This window comes from Harpegnathos saltator, unplaced genomic scaffold (genome assembly GCF_003227715.2).
Source record: "Harpegnathos saltator strain DR-91 unplaced genomic scaffold, Hsal_v8.6 scaffold49, whole genome shotgun sequence".
NCBI classification, from domain to species: Eukaryota; Metazoa; Arthropoda; class Insecta; order Hymenoptera; family Formicidae; genus Harpegnathos; species Harpegnathos saltator.
The window spans coordinates 528631-545678 of NW_020230304.1; the positions used below are offsets into that span (position 1 = coordinate 528631).

Genomic DNA, 17048 nt, shown 5'->3' on the forward strand with positions numbered 1-17048 from the left:
ACTGCGAGATGATGATGCCGAGGTTGCGAGCCGAGAGAGAAAGCGAGAGTCCTTTCGCTGCGCCTTGTAACGCGAATCCCGCGGACTCGACTCGCGCCCTCGCGATCGGTTTCCCTCGGGCGCGCTGTCTGTGTGTGCTTCTGTATGTGTGTACGTGTATATATGTCTGTATACGTGTGTGCGTGAAATTAAATCGTCCAGAGATGAAATTTCGCCGCGGGACGAAAGTCGACGGAGCGCGCGGGAGCTACGCGGAGCGACGGTAATTTCTCGCAAGTTTTTCTCTTTTCTTCCTTTTCTTTTTCTCAGCGCGCCAATCGCGCTGAAACCGGCGGATAATAAATAGGAGATAATAAGGAGAGTGAAGACGCGCTGAGGTAAAAAATAGGGAAACGCAAAATCAATCGAGCCGTATCGACTTCGTTGTTAGCGCTGCTTTCGTCTAATTTAGCCCGCACTTTTAGCTCCGCTGACCCGTCACGATACCGTGAGAGAAACGCTATTCTTTTCTAGGATGCTGCTGTGGTTTCGGTTCGCGAGAGAGAGAGAGAGAGAGAGAGAGAGAGAGAGAGGGGGAGAGAGAGGGAGAGGGAGAGAGAGGGAGAGAGGGAGAGAGAGGGAGAGAGAGAGAGAGAGAGAGAGAGAGGAAGGGTGGAAGAACGAGAGATCACGTTCGAATTATTTTCCTGCGCGCGGCCGCTGGGATCGAAGCGATCGAAGAGTCCATTTGTTTATTTTTTATTTTTGTTTCCTTCCATTTCGGTAGCGAGCTCGTGGACCGTTTCATCGGGACCGAAGCTGCCCGGCGTCGTTCCCGGCTGACTCTTCAGCCCTTCGGGGTGGGCTCCGATGAGATTGCCGACGAGCGCGAGTGAAATATCGAGATAATCGCCGAAACGACCGTTCACGATCGTTTGCGTTTGCGACCGCCACGAAATACACGAAACAATAACCGTGAGAAGTAAAACGACCGCGGGGGAAGAAGCACGAGGTGCCGAGAAGGACCGACGCGGTAGAGTCGAGAGGGAGAACGGAAGGAGGAGAGAGCGAAGCGAAGAAATCGAGAATGTAGGCACTAACCCCCCCACCCCCCGCCGACATTGTGCGTACTGCGTCGTGATGTCGCCATGTTCGTCGCTGTCCCGATGTTGTAAATTCTGTCTTGTGTCGTGCTTGCGAGGTAGCGAAAGAGATACGAATAAAATGATAACGTCCGATGGAAGCGAGAGTCCCTCCGTCGATAAGTGTACCTTGCGCGAAAGAGAGAGAGAGAGAGAGAGAGAGAGAGAGAGAGAGAGAGAGAGAGAGAGAGAGAGTATGCGGGAACTGTGTAGGCAAGCTATGTAGCGAGTGAATGCACTGTTTTCTCGAGGTAAGCTTCTTCGTGTGCTTCGTAGTTTAACCCACGACGTCGTTTTGTCTCTGAAATCCGCCGATCGATCTCCGCGGACCTCCGCGGCCGCGATCTTTCGGAGGAGACGCGTCTCGCCGGCGTCACGGCGTTATTTCCGCCGGCGACGCGTACTCGCGATACATTTCCGACGTAACAAGTGCGCGATTTCAAGTACTCGCAGCACGTAACATCTATCGAAGCGCGGAGATCGCAGACACCCGAGAGATGAGATTTCGTTGGGTGCGAGAGAGCGGTGGCAGCGATCTCTTGGCTCCCTCGAGATTTTCGTTTTCCACGCGTGGAAAGTAGATCCCATCGGAAAGTGGAGGAATATAAAGAAATGTAAATAAAAAAAATACTTTTGACTTTTGCGCGACACTTTTCAGAGTAGAAAAGATCGCAGGTAGGCTCGCCGCGAGCAGTCGGCTCGTCGGTTTCAGAGACAAAAGTCAGGTCGGTTTGCCGTTAGTTACGCCGAGTGTGATCTCTGATCGGACGTCACGCGACCGTGACGATCAGTAAATCATCTTCATCCGAAAACACGAGCATTACGATTTCGTTGACCGCCGTCATCAGCGTCGAAGCAGATCCTTACGCGAGATACTCGCGCGTAATCAAGAATCACGATGACTCATCATTGATATCTCGGAATGCCTCCATTCGCTAATTTTCGTGTCTCATTTTCCTCGCGTATCGTCATAAAAAAACACACACACATACACACACACACACACACACACACATATATATATACAGGGTGTTCAGGATCTTTTGGAAACGAAAAATTGTAAAGATTAATCAAATGGAACCGAGAAGAAAAGTCTAATACCATTTTGCAAAAATCGCAACAGTTATTAGCTCTTTTAAATGACAAGTTGAAAATTTGCGTACTTACCTGCAAAATGGTAAAGGACGTTTCTGTTCAGAATGACCTAATCCACAATTATGTGACGGCCATTGTGTCCAGCGATAGATATGAGTATATTGAATTTTGAATCTTGAATCTTGAACCTGTCGCTAATTTTGCAAATAAGTACGTAAATTTTCAAGATTATCAATAATAAAAAGAGCCTCTCTCTAGACGCGGTCATTTTCAATCATTAATAACTTAGTAACTAGTGCGATTTTTGCAAAATGGTACTTGACTTTTCTTCTCCGTTCTTCACAATTTTTCGTTCCCAAGAGATTCCGGACACCCTGTACATGTATATGCGCATACGTAGGCATTAGGTGTATGCAAAAGTTTTAGTCCTCTTTCAGCCCTCTAAAGTAATTATTTTAAATTGAAGTATCTCCCCACCGTTTTTCTCGTATTTTTAGGATAAATTTCGTGTAAAGAATACATGCCGAAAACGCGAAACGGCGGGGAAATATTTCAATTTAAGATAATTACACTAGAAGGGGCTGAAGAAAAAGACTCAAACTTTTGCATGCACTTAATATACATGTATAACACATATATGTATGTGTGTGTGTGTGTGTGTGTGTGTGTGTATTTATATGTAAACAAAGTCAGATAGGACAAGGAAATTGTCGTGTCACTTTTGTGTCCTGAACTCGTTTCTAAAATTCCGTCCACGTGTTGCAAGACACCCTATGTATATGTGTATATATATATATGTATGTGTATATATGCATGTATATGTATGTATATGTATATATATGTAAACGAGCAAAACGCGTCTCTGTCCCGTGTGACTTTTGCCACCGTTACTAGACTAACCAATCAGCCCTCACTCATCGGCTCACACCACACACACCTGCACACACTCGGTGCTGCATGTAACTGTAGCGACACCGCTTTGTTCACGCGACATCCTCTAGAGTAGAGTAGAGTCCTGTGCGTGGGCTTTTCTCTGGACTTTCTTGGTGGTTGTGATCCTGCGAGTGCTTCGTGAGAGGCACAGTTCCTCTGTCGTTAATCGATCCTTTGTGTTTCATGTGCTCACGGTCACACACAGGCCCCGGCCAACCCTTGACGGAGCGAGAGCTGCGAAAGGGTCAGTAAAGGCACAAAGCAATTGATCTTCTTTACCCGATAATCCGCGTGAATGTGCGGTAGAGCGCAGTAGAACCTTGACAATTGCAAGCAATCGCGATTGTGGGGACGTGATTCCTCTCGCACGACGCACGAGCCGCCGCGGAGCGAGCTCGATCTACCATGCCCGTTCTACTGTGCCACCCCCCGCCCCCCGTCAACTTTGTGTATACCACCCCTGTTCTCATGTCTTCTCACGACTTTTAGCACGCGCGTTCGAAAGCGACGAATACACGCCTCAGCAAGAGAAGACAAGTAAGTCCCCGAAACACGCTGAATCGCGACCAAAGCAAACCCAACCCCCCCCCCCCCTCGGTCAGTCATCTGTCGTTCACGTTCACCCTGTACACCCCGTAGTTAACAAAGCGGAAGCGGAAAAGAGATCGAGGAAGAGGGCGGAAGCGGAGAAGGAATCGGAGCCCATACTCGAGTCGCAGGCGGAAGCGGAGCCGGAACCGGCGAAAGAGCCCGAGCCGATAGCGGAAGCAGCGAAGGAACCAGAACCGATCGCCGAGCCGCAGGCGGAAGCGGCCGCGCCAGTGAAGCCATCGAAAGCTTCGCTGAAAGCTTCGAAATCCGCAAAGCACGCGAAAGCCGCGAAAGCGGCCGAGCCGAAAGCGGAAGCCGCGCCGGAAGTAGAAGCCGCGAAAGCGCCGGAGCCTGCGAAAGAACCGGAAGAGCCCGCGAAGGAAGCAGAGCCTGTTCCGCCAGAACCGGCGGCGGCGGAAGTGTCGGCGGAAGAACCGATCGCGGAGAGCGAAGGCGCGCAGGCTGTAAGTGACGAGGCTAAAGAGGACGAGGACGAAAACGGTACGTTGACATCTCTCGGTCCCGCTCAGACTGAGAAAGAATCCGCTTTCGCCGCGGCCGGAAACGAGCGGCCGCGCCTCGCAAGGCAGGATCCTGCCGGGTCCTGTCGCGCTCGCGTCCTTGTTAACAGCGTGTCGACTGCACGAGGATAGATGAGTGTGTGTCTAGCGTCCGTCGGACCTTTCTCGTTTCCGCGCTAGATGTGTGTTTGTGTGTCTGTGTTCCCCCGTGAGAGCGACGTGAACCGCGAAATATCCCCCGAGTGTCCACTCTTCGCAGCGATCCTTCAGAAGTCGCTCCTTATGTAATGAGGAATCGATACGGCGGCGATAGCGGGCCGCTCGGTCGCGCCGAATAAGCGCGTCCGTGTTCGAGAAACTCTCTTTCTCTCTGTGCTCTCCGACTCGAGTGAGAGAGAGAGAGAGAGAGAGAGCTTGGAAATTAATGCAATAAAGACGAGACTGGTTGCAATTTTGCTGACAGCCGTTGACACGGGATTTCGCTCGGACTCGACGGTGTCAGCTTTCTGTTCTCGTTTTTCTTTTGGGTTCCTCCGCTTCAATTTTTTTCTTGTTTCATTTTTGTACTTCTTCTTCTTCTTCTTTTTCTTTTTCTTCTTCGTGGACTTGTTCGATAGATTGCAAAGTGAGGAAAATTACACCGTGAACTTCTCTCGTCTCCGTCTTCTCGAGACCTCCGAATTCGAGTCTCTGATCGAACAACGTGTTGTTGCAGTGAGGCGAGAGAAGGAGGACGCCATAAGGAGGGCTGAGGAGTACCTGCGTAAAGTGGCTCAGGAAGCGCAGTGAGTGACTCTTCTGTTTAATAAGCCGTGAAATAAAGCCCTGATGAAGAGTACGAATAAAACAGCGGGGGCTCCTCAACAGCCGCGCCCACGAGTGCTGTCGAACTTTGTTAATTCGCGCTCTCACGCGGAGTCAAGAGTGATTCGTTAACTTTCGGACGTTGCGCTCCTATCCGGATCCTGTTTTTTTTTTTCTTTTCAACCAAGTTTTTGCGGGCACATTAGGGGTTGACTAAAAGACGATTTTACTTATTTCTCAACATGGAATCTATCCTCCAAAGTCGGTCGGTAGGTCTCTCGGGTACACCCTGTATATTAGGAGGCGTGCACTTGGCTCTCAAAGGTTAGATTAGGTTAGGTTGGCCCTTCGTTATTTCCTTTTGTTTAAAAACAACGCGCGCGCGCGTTAATCATAATACATAACGCGATACAGCATGACGGGTCAAGCTGTCGAAACGTGACAAATTAGCCGGATAATCAACAGTCATTAGACAGCCCGCACGAGCACGTCGCGAGCGCGCGCAATTAGGAAGATTCGAGCGAGAGTTTCGGCCTATTAAATTAAGGCTTTGTGCGAGGCTCTGTCCGTGCGCGGCGTGGTCGGCGCGCGATAAAACAATCCGCTCGATACACGTGGCGTAATAATACGGTTGTTTTTGTCACGTCAGCCTTGAACTCGCTCGGCCGCGCGTAATCCGCGCGAGCGATTCCTCACCTTCGTGTGCCTCGAGGACAAATCGCCTTCTGACTGACGATGAGTGATCGATCCTTGAGATCACCAACGGCCGATCATTCATATTCGACCGCGAGAGCTCCGCACTGCGCAGATTTCTCCACTTCCGCCTATCGGAAGTATTCTCTAAGCTTCCCCCCTCTCCCCATCCCACTCGCTCGCACACAGCACGGAAATCGATCAATTGCGACGATAATTGTACCAATCGCAATTTTTTCGGCGACTTGAGCGCGCGACTCGCGTCCGCGTCCTGCTGGAGCGTTCGCGTCTCGAGATCGAGCCTCGCCAAGAGTGACTTTGTCCCTCTGCGGAACAGGTCGGAAGAGGAGAGGCGGAAGGTCGCGGAGGCGGAACGCGTGGAGCTCGAGATGGAGGAGAAGAAGGCGTGGGAGGCGCTGCAGCTTGCGCAGGAACGGAAAGCGGAGCTGAACGAGATACTTGAGAACGAGCGGAAGGAGGTTGAGAGGAAGGAGGAAGAAGCGAAGCTGGAGGCAGAACGCGAGGAAGCGGAGAGGGTGGTCGAGGAGGAAAGGTAAACGTGCTGCGCTCGGGGTGAGAGACTCCTGGGGAAAGCCGGCATGGACGACCCGAAATCGCCCCCGACCAGACGAACTTTGCGCGCAAAGTGTCGAAACGGTCGAGGGCAAACTATCGAGCGCGAGAGGGAAGGAAGTTTCCCAATTGTTTGTAGTATTATCGGCCCTTCCCCCTCCTATCCTTCTGCTCCTTCGGACGTCAATATCAGTATGATCATGTCTGATAGATGCATGTGAAAAAATATTCCGATGAGGACGGTCTCCCGGTGGAAATTCTGGTGAACGATGTACACAGAAATTCCGAACTAAAGTACTACAGCAGGATTCAGGCTGAACTGTCCGAATTTCTGCGGAATTTAAACAGATTCGTTAATTTCTAAACAAATGATTTTGTAGACAGTTTTAAACAGTTTTTTAACAAATTTTGGTACTTTCAACCGAGATTTTTATGAATCGTTCATATTTCACCGGTAAAAAATGAGCGACATGCTGGGATTCCGGCTAAAGTTGGCAGAATTTGGTCTAAATTATCAGGATTTCTCCAGAGAATTTAAAGAGACAATTTGTTGAATTCTATAAAAGTGACTTTACAGATGTTAAACATAATAATTGAAGCAAAACGAAATTTCGGCAAATTTCTGAATCGGAATTTCCGAATCGTTTGCATTTCGCTGGAAAATTCGTTCGAAAACTCGAGCAAGGATTCCTTCCATGCATCGCTCGGTCCGTCGACAGGATAATCAACCAGACGAGGATGGAGACGCTGATACACGAGCAGGAGCGGCTGATAGTCGAGGAGCACCTAGAGGAGGTCCAGCAGCAGAAGCAGGAGCAGGAGGAGAGAATGGCGGACGTCGCGCAGCCGGCGGAGGAGGAGCCGAAGGACGTGAGCTGCGCGGAGGATCCGGCGACCATTGAGATGACCGATCAGGAGCGGGAGGAGAAGCCATACGAAGCTACGACGGACGACGAGACGCGGGTGAGAAGCGCGAGCTCGCCCAGAGTGACGAAATCTGCAGCCGGTCCCTGAGTCCCGGAGCGTCAGAGCGAGACTCGTATTTTCCAGGTCGAGGAGGAGAACGTCCCGGAGGAGGAGCACCCGGAGGTGACGGAGACTCCGTTCGTGGAAGAGCCGGAAGGGGCCGAGGGCAGGCCGCAGACGGGGCCGATGGCGAGCGAGGACGCGCCGCAGATCGAGGAGGTCACCTCCGGCGGCGAGGAGGAGTTCGAATGGGGCGATCAGGACGTGTAGTCGTCGCCGAGTCGTCGTCGATTCCTCTTCCACGAGTCCGCTTCCACCTCGGCCCTGTTCTTTTCAGCCGAACTGGCCGAACGGGCACTTATCGCCCGCCGCGAAAACTTGGAGCGAAGCAGCACGGGGGAGAAAGACTCGGTCGGACGAGCGAATTTCTGGGAGATTCGAAGACGAGCCGGAGATTCCGACTCGAGCTACCGGAAGCGTCCCAGCGTCCAAGTCGATCGCAGGATCTCACGGCGACTTGAGTCGCGAGTGAAGCTGGTAACTCGAGCCGGAAGCTCCGAAGTCGCTCGCATCTCGCCGGAAAATCCCCTCATTCGAGCGAACTCTCTTCTCCGTGAGGTGACACACGCGACCTGGCGGCCTCCGGGGGAGGAGGAACGAGCTTCGCCTCGGCTAAGAAGAACAGGCCTCTCGTCATCCTGTGTCCGCGGGAGATCGCCATCCGAGTCGTGATCCTTGCGGCCTCGGGCGAGCCGACCGTCGAGAGACTCGTCCTTGCTGTCGCTCTCGTGTCTCTCGTCCCTCTTGCGCGTATTTATTTCATTGTCGATCAGGAAGTCGTCCTGTTGCACGTGTCACGTTGCGTTGCGTTGCGTTGCCTCTGCGGCCCGTTGTGTGAGAGAGAGAGAGAGAGAGAGAGAGAGAGAGAGAGAGAGAGGGCGGTGGAGCCGGTGGATCGAGTCGAGGTATCGATTTTCGATGGTCTACCGGCGCTGATTCGTTTATAGTCCCGAATAGTAATCGGGTAGAAATATCGCGACGAATTTGAGCCGCTCATCCGGAGCCGGTGCAACGGAGAGACGGCTTCGTCGTTTATTTTTACGGCAACAGCTTCGAGCTCGAGCCATGGAATTGGTTTGACTACGACGGTGCGCACAATCGATCGGAAGGACGACGATTCCGGAAATAGTCGCGAGAGCACGTATGAGACAGGATTAGCGGCGGTCTCGCGACGGCGACGCCCGAGTCGAATACGAGTCGGCGAATTGCGGCAGCTCATTCGCTCCTCCATTATTTAGTATTATTCCTCGCGAGAGAGAGAGAGAGAGAGAGAGAGAGAGAGAGAGAGAGTGCTATTTATTTCGTAAAAAGAAAAGAAAAGTGTGCTAATTGAGCGAGCGAGCCCGGAGCGTCGCCGCGGCTGCTTCACTGACGATGGACTGATCTTTCACGCACGGAGAACAAGAGAGAGCACCAAGCGAGCGCAGAATCTGTTAATTGGAAATTTGACGAAAATACACATCAGGTACACATATTTTCAATTAACCCGAGTCGATTATTAAAGACGCTCAGCACCCTCCACGCGCGCACATCGCGAGCCTTCGGCGGCGGCTTCTGCCTCGCGATTTCTGCGTCGCGGCTCGACCTACTTCAGGAGGAACGGTACTATTACTTGCGTTTCTTCCTTCCTCCTCGCTACGTAACAGAGTTTAGGAGGAAAATACGCAAGAAACAACAGCCGCGACAGTCTCTCTTCGCGTCTCTTCCCGTCCCCTTTACCGCGCCCTTCGACCTTGGCGAAACGTTGCGCAATTCGTCGTGAGGAGACCTCGTGCTGTCGCAGTCGATAACGAGACGAACAATGACGTTTGCGGCGGTATTATGCGAATTGCGTCATTGCCAAGATCGAACGTGCGGTTCGTCCTCGCCGACGGGACGACCAGCAGGCGTGGGTGGCGAAATCGCCGAGACTGCCATAATCGCGCGACTCGCGCTTTTGCCGGCTTTCGGTCCGATGTCGGCTCGAAATTCCCCGCAAATTCGACGGAATTTGCGAAGGGCCCACTAGAGTCTGCTCTAGTGCGCGACACTGCTATTGGGAACTCATCGAAACAGACGTGCGTCGCGCTTGTTGTTCTGGAAAATGCTTGATTCCACGAGCTTTACTCGGTGTGGTGATATACTCTTCTTTAACGCTCTATACATACAATTCAATATTCTGCTCATTGGGACGAGAAATGAAAATCAGATGTAGATGAAATGCTGAGAGAGATTCGAGTATTAAATAATTCCGAAATCAGCCTGTCCTTGTCAGATCCGACGAAGAGAAATCTCCGTCTGCAAAGCAAAAGAAAAAGAAGAACGAAACACGAAATCAAAACCGCAGGTTTGGAAGAAGTCCGCGAAAAAATTCCGCGAATGAGGCAGCTCGGCTGAGAGAACTCAGGCGGTCGCCGTCGACGTCGATCGTGTTTGCGTCTGCGGTAACACAGCGTCGTGTTGAACCGTCGCGGGGTTTACACGTGGCGGACAAATTGCGCCGGACTATTCGCGAGACAAAGGGGAGGAGACAGCGGCGTGACAATCGTCAGGCGAATAATCGCTGCGGAAAACACTGTCCGCGCCATTAGCGCGGTCGTTTTCAGAAGCGAAAATCAACAGCAGCGACGATTGACGTCGGTTGATGATAAGACAAGTCGCCGCGCGCGCGCGATGGCAATTACACCCGCGTCGTCTGTGAGTTATTCCGTCGTCGTTTTAATCAGCGAGAGAGAAGGAGAGTCAATAACGAGACGCCCGTTGCAGACGCGGCGTTGGGAAGCCCTCTCTTTCCGAAAAGCGTCGTCAGTCGCGTCGACGGCGCCGCGTGGCGATCAGCCGCGGCTGCGAAATTTATTCCGCGGCCGCGAGCAATTTTCCCGACGCGCGCTCGCGCGCGTAAATCCCCGCGAGCGATTCGTTTCCGAAAATCGGATTAACGCTGGGAGTTACAAATCGCCCCCGCGGATCCCACGCGCCCCGCGAGCATGATTTATGCGGCGTCCGCCGCGCGTGAAAGAACGCCCCGTTAATCAGCCCGGGGATATCTTCCCACCATTTACAACGGGGATGATGGATAAGGTAATATTTAGCGAAAATTAGCGGCGGGACAGCGGGGGAGGGAGAGAGAGAGAGCTGGGAAAAGAGAGCGATTTCCTTCGACTTCACTTCGATGTACACTGACGAGATTACGTCTCATGAAATCTCTCTCAGGAACTTATTTTCGCTCGAGCAATTTTCTCAAAGTTACCTCTGAGTCGGACTTTTCGATGGGAGTCTATTTTTGTTTAGTATTTTGTTGTTTAGGAAAGTATATCTCAGCAATTTTTTCGAATTCACGTGTACACAAAAATGTTTTGACTCAAAAGATTTTATTATTTAATTTCTTGTACAACCAATTTTTTTTTATTGGTTGTCATCAATTTTTTATCAAGCATTTTCGTCCGGAGAAAGATTTTCCATCGACTTCTTTTGGATTTTATGTGTACAGAGGTGTTCTGATTAAAAGAGCCTTTTTATCGTCCTTTAAACCCGAAGGATCGAGGGTTAAGAGACGTAACATTTGCGTGTCACACTGTCCGTCGTAATTCAGCATATCCTCCCGGCATCATCATCGATTCTTCGACCATCCCCGACCCCCTCCGCAAACAATCCTCCGTATATTATACAGGAGCCAGCTCGTCGTCATATACCGAGTATATTCAGGGTGGGAAAGTTATTTTTTTAAGTGACTCCTTGCCGTTACCATCGCTCATTCGCGAGGATAACTCGTCGCCGTTGTCGTCGCTCGGAAAGTAACGAGTCTTTCGAATCTCCATTTTACTTTCTTCAACAAGCTCCGAGGACCTCTTCTCCTTTCACGACTCGTCTTGTCGTTCGTCAAAAGTGTACGTGCCAAGTAAGAGCGGATTCACACCTTGGCAGAAAAGCAGAGAGCAGGATAGCAGAAGCCAAGAGAGTGAGAGAGAGAGAGAGAAAGAGAGAGAGAGAGAGAGAGAGAGAGAGAGAGAGAGATACATATATACATCTGTCTTTCCCGGAAGAGGCTCAGGCAATTTCTTCAAAATCATTTTTGAGTCTGATTTTTCGATGAAAGTCCTGGGGATCTATATTTGTTTAGTATTTTGTCGCTTAGGAAAGTATATTTTAGCAATTTTTTCGAATTCATGTATGTACAAAGATGTTTTGATTGAAAAGATTCTTTTACGTATTTTCGTACAACCAATTTTTCGAAATATTTTTTGAATATCGGCGCGACTTCTGACCGCATGTTGCCTTTCTGCTTTCTCGCCAAGGTGTGAATCCGCCCTAACGATAAGAGCGAGCGTTGTGCTCGCCACCGCCGGCCGAAACACGCGATTGCCGCACACCACTGTCGCCGCTAAAAAAAGAAGAAATCGCAATAACAGCGCCATCGCATGAGCCCCAACTCGCGTTAGTTTCCCACCCCCGAGTACATCACGCCAGGTGAAATTTGCACGGCGTAGCTCGGCACGACGACGACGACGACGACGACGACGATGACGACGAAGACAACGACGGGGAGAACCGTCAGCGTCGCCGTCGTCGTCGTCGTCGTCGTCGAGATAAATCGATGACGACACCCAGCCGTACACTCTCGGAAGTAAAGGTCGGCAGCCTGCCGCAGCTCGCTGAAGAGGAGCGACGGACACGTCACGCGCTGCGTGGCGTACTTGACGAGCTCCGACGAAACCGCGAAAGAATCCTGCGGCAGCAGAAGGGTTAACAACACGGGCTGGTGCGACGCGATTGCTGCACTGACGTCAGCACTCAGAGGGATGTTGCCGCTACTGTACTATGACGTCATCGACCGGGGAGCTTGCACAGGGTGATTGTCGGCGGTGGAGGTGGTGGCGGCGGCGGCGGTGCTGGTGATTCAGCTTCGCACAAGGGCGTAGGGGTGAGAGAAAGAGCACCGATAAGAATTTCGTCGATCAAGTTGGCCTCCCCTCACACGCGCTGGGGGCGAGGAAAGGGGGAGGAAATACTTCACCCCGGATGATGAAGCCGGCGGCGTGAGCCGGGCGCGTCATCGAGCCGAGTGATCCTCGCGATATTGGTCTGCGGCGGCAGTCGCCAATTTTGGAAGAGCGGCCGCTCCTCGACTTTCGGAGTTGGAAGTTGACCGAAGAGCCGCAAAAATCCGCGGCGACAGGATAATTGGAGTTCTTCCCGAGTTCGACGGGCCGGCTATCGCCGGCTCTCCGGCGGCGGTCTCGCATCCGCGCCTTTGTCCTGCCGATCGAATCGAGGTAACTCGATAACGAGAGAGCCGCCGGGCGACTCTCCGGGCAGAGATTGCGAGAGTCCGGCAAAGCGAGCGACGGCTGATCGCGTCGCCGAGAAGGTAACACTCGCTGGACGCGCGCTTATCTTCCGTTTCCGCGCGGGAAAAAACGTCCGGTCGAGCGAGCGGATTCTCCGGTGAGAAAAATTCCGACCGAGGTCTCGTCAGGACTCGGTCCTAAATCAACGGGAGATTTCGGCTCGACCCGGGCGGAATTCTGGCGCTCTCAATCGGGATCTCTGGATGCCGCTCATATCTCACCGGAAAATCCGCTCGTTCGAGCAAACATTTTTCTCCCTTCCAGTGGCATTCTCGCTTCAGACAACTTCCTCTCGCGCGCTCGATTCGGGAAATCGCCGGCGGGAAACCCGGCGGAGCTCGGTATCCGTCGTCCTTGCTCACTCGTCGCGCATCGCGCTGTTATCCTGTCGCGCGCGCTATCCTCCCTCTCGAAAGCCCCCGAGAGACTCGAACTTCACCCCCGCACCCGGGCGATTTAACGGCGCCGGGCGCTAAGCCGAATTACAACTCTTGTAACGGAAACGCAAATCCAAAGGCTACGCTGCTGCTTCGCAGGCTGTCAAGCACGTGCGCCACCTCCAACCCTCCAACGCGCCCCATAGCCATTTCGGGGGTGAGAAGAGGCAGGGACAGAGAGAAAGAGAGAATTCAAGTCAGCTTCTCCTTCATCCTCTCTCTCTCTCTCTCTCTCTCTCTCTCTCTCTCTCTCTCTCTCTCTCTCTCTCTCTCTTCGCCCGTGTAATCTCGCTTCGTGCCAGCCTCGCCTCTCCCCGACGTGCTCGCGTTATTTCCCGATCCGGTCCGATTCGCCTGTCGCCAATGGCGTAATCGCTCCTCACTATAGCCTCTCTCGGAAAATGTCCCTCCCTCAAGCAGATCGCAAGCTGAGCCGGCGCTCTGGACGATGCAACATCCGCGAGCCCTTGCGAGGAGAAAGGATGATCGGCAAATTACTTCATCGTCGGGGGAGGATATCGTTGCCGAGGTCAAAGTGCGACAACCTGCTCGGAGAGAGTTTTCATCGACTCGAGACTCGAGTTCGCGAGTCGCGTCGCCTCGTCACGTTCCGCGGGAACGATGAAATTCGCGGAGAATCCACGTCCCGACTAGTTTATCTCGTGGTACTGATCAGGTTAACCTCATTTGGACATCAGGTTCCAATAAGGTAATACTATCGGGTCCTAGTGAGTGTCATGTAACGCAGCGTGGATATCAGGACCTTAGTAAGGATTCAGAGTCAGGTCCTTATTGAATTACCTTATGGAATCCTTATTACGTTTTTTTTTTTTTCAAATTATGGCTCCTGATTACTCGCCGCGGCTATATTGGATGATGACATTGGAAATAAGAAATGCTGCACGCTGAAAATTCTTTCATGTCATTTCCAAATAAAAAGATACCTGCATGAAATAATATTTTGGATCGCTTGAGCATACTTGTAAAATGTTTCGAAAAGGAAACATAAAATGATATCACAAGATCATAAAGTATCACGAGGTGACAAGACAAGAAAGTAGTATTAAGGAGAAAAGTTGCATGTCACGTTAATTTTACAACTATTTATTGACTGCTAAAACAGGATAGTTTCTATAGCATTTTACAAATATATTCAAGTGATCTGAAGTGTTGTTTCAATGCAAACATCTTTATACGTGGAAATGACACCGAAAAATTGTTTTGTTAAAACTTGATAATGCAAATCATATTAGGTACAATGAATAAGTTCCCGACAAGGACCTGATTAACTGAACCATATTATATCATAAACTAGGTTGGTACATTAAGGTCCTAATGTGGACCCAATCATTATAAAAGTCTTATAAAGGTCTTCCTTACTCATTTGTCGTTATAGGACGTTATAAGGGCTGACTTACTTTGGATTACCTTTCATCCATCCTATTAGGTACTTATCAATGTTAGATGAACCTGATCAGAATTTCTAGTCGGGGTGTGTCTTTCGCTTCGGCATTTTCTCGCCGATTTACCCCACGGAGACGATCCTCTCGCTATTCTCTCGTCTCCCCTCGCCGCGCCGCTGTGAAAAAGTCGGCTTGCCGCTCCAGCAAATTTAGCGCGACGTCGGGATATTCGAGCCACCGTCTCGGCGGAAAGACTCCAGGAGATTTGCTGGAATTTCGCCGGACCGCCGGTACTTGACCGCGCGCATTACGGACTATAAATAGTTGAAATAATCACGTGACGACCGCATGCCTGCCTACACACGTGGATGTAAATAAATAGCGCGCGTAAACCTGACGTCGCATCCCCCCGTCTTCCCTCCCTCCCCCCCCCCGCCCACTGGACTGCAATCGATCGGCGGGCGAAATTATCGATGGCGCGCTTCCCAACGTAATGCTCAAGTCCGCGAGCGCGACGGAACGATCGACGCGTGTTTTCTCAGCGAGTCACGGTCCATCGACTCGTACTAATTACTCGGTTAATTGCTCGCTCGCGAGCTTCCGCGGTAAATCAACGACGGAGCGTCTCGTGTCAAGATCGAGGCGAACGGAAGGGAGGCAAATGTTAGCTTTGTTATCTGAACGAAGAACAACGTACAGAGAGAGAGAGAGAGAGAGAGAGAGAGAGAGAGAGGGGAGAGAGAAAGGATAAAAGTTAGAGCACATCTCTTGGAAAAACTACCCGACAATAACGTTACTTTCCAAATTTTCATTATACACATAAATTTTTTTGTTCGAGTGAAACATTTTTGTTTGAATGAAGAATTTTGGTTCGAACGAGCAGCTAAATGAATTACAGCGGAAACCTCGAATTTCCACCGGCTATGTACACGTAACGGCCATTGAATTTCTATTCCAATTCCGAATTTTCCGTCGGCGACGTGATGGACAGTGAACTTCTATTCTCGTTCTACCCCATTTTCCAGTTGACTTGCAAAAGAGCCGAAGGCCGCCGGAATTGTCGCGAGAAGCCCGAATAAGCGCCATCGTCGCGACACGTTTCCATCGCAAGTCCGCGCGTAGTAGCGTTCGATCTGCCGTCGGTTTTTTCACACACCCCCCGTCGCACGGAGCACGGCAGCAGGGTCGCCCGATGAAGGCTGAGGAAACAACATGATTCTACACACAGACCTTGTCCGGATGGAGCCCTAGGCTGTGGTGTATTCGCCGAAGCGCTTTTCCCCCGAGCAGGAATCTATTCCGGAGGAAATTCGCTGGAAAGGAAAGAAAGCCGATAGTTTCGGCACGCTCTCTCCCTCTCTCCCCCGCCCCCCTATATATGCAATCGATAATATCCACGGACAAAAATATCCGTATCGGCGGCGGCGGCGGCGGCGGTGGCAGCTTATGGATTCGCCGGGCTCGCCAAGAACGTCCTCGAGTGCAATCGCGCGAATTCACCGGCGACGCGCGCGTACAAGTAATCGCGCGTGTCCTCGCGATAAGCCCGGGAGTGCCGCTTAACCGAGTCGAGTCGTCGCAGAGAGAAGAAAAATGTCGACGCGACGCGACGGCGGAGCGTCGCGTTTCAGGCGAAATTTCAAGCTACTTTCGCCGCGCGAAAAAAAGGGCGACCCGGCCGGGCCGGGCCGGGGGAAAAATGCTGCTCGTCTCCCACGTTGGCTGTCGAGCCGTGACCGAAGGGACGAGTCGTAGGGCAGAGCCCGAGCCGGCGTGACACACTTCGCAGAATGAACGCTATTGAACTTTTCAGACGACTAATCGCGTCATGAGCGAGCGAGTAAAGGTGACAAGGACGCCTTCCAAGTGTAGGAAATTTCGAATCGAGATAGGCAAGGAAACGAATTTCCCCCTTCAATATGTAAAAAATTGTAATTTCTCTAAACAAAATGCCTTGCAATGTGAAGTGTGAAGGCGTATACAAAAATACAAAAATACAAAAAAAATAAACGACTTGGCCTAAACGCGGAAATACTAATTACCTGCGGGAAGCAGCGAAGCGTAGCTGCTCGAATACGCTAACGAATTGTTTAATGCTTGCTGAACTCAACGATAAAAGATTTTTACACGTATAACGAGTCGGAACCAAAAAGCGCTATCCTTTTGTATCTCATCCTTTTTATTCGATATTTCTCCCCATCAAATTCTTTGTTCCTTTGTTTGCCTTTCTTTTTTCTTTTTTTTCTTTCTTTCTTTGTTTACTCGCCTCTTAGAGCTGCCGACAAGCCTGACTGTATCTGTCATGCTTGTTTTGTTGCTTTGCCACGCGTTTACCGCATGATAATTAAATATTTCTTACACAAACGGCTGATCCGCGCCGCTTGCTGTCAACTCGCCGCAAGCTGCAAAACTCGCTGCTTTCGTCGGCGCAACTTACGAATCTCCAGAGATTACGCTTGTCACGATTTACTTCCGACGAGAGAGAGAGGGGGAGAGAGAGAGAGAGAGAGAGAGAGAGAGAGAG

At 51.1% G+C, this 17048-nt stretch overlaps 1 protein-coding gene across 6 annotated transcripts in view; it reads left to right on the forward strand.

The window, feature by feature from the left end:
- The window catches only part of LOC105180536 (golgin subfamily A member 6-like protein 22), a 28496-nt gene extending 19654 nt beyond the window's left edge, over positions 1 to 8842 (forward strand). For 4 of the 6 annotated variants that reach the window (XM_025302376.1, XM_025302378.1, XM_025302379.1 and 1 more), the window contains 6 exons: positions 3355 to 3393; positions 3639 to 4241; positions 4977 to 5046; positions 6096 to 6311; positions 7051 to 7294; positions 7382 to 8842. In XM_025302376.1, coding sequence (XP_025158161.1) covers positions 3355 to 3393; positions 3639 to 4241; positions 4977 to 5046; positions 6096 to 6311; positions 7051 to 7294; positions 7382 to 7567 — 1358 coding nt within the window. In that variant the 3' untranslated portion in view covers positions 7568 to 8842. The remainder of the gene's footprint in view (positions 1 to 3354; positions 3394 to 3638; positions 4242 to 4976; positions 5047 to 6095; positions 6312 to 7050; positions 7295 to 7381) is intronic. The other 2 variants (XM_011136649.3, XM_011136651.3) reach the window with 2 other exon arrangements.
- Positions 8843 to 17048: the final 8206 nt, after the last annotated feature.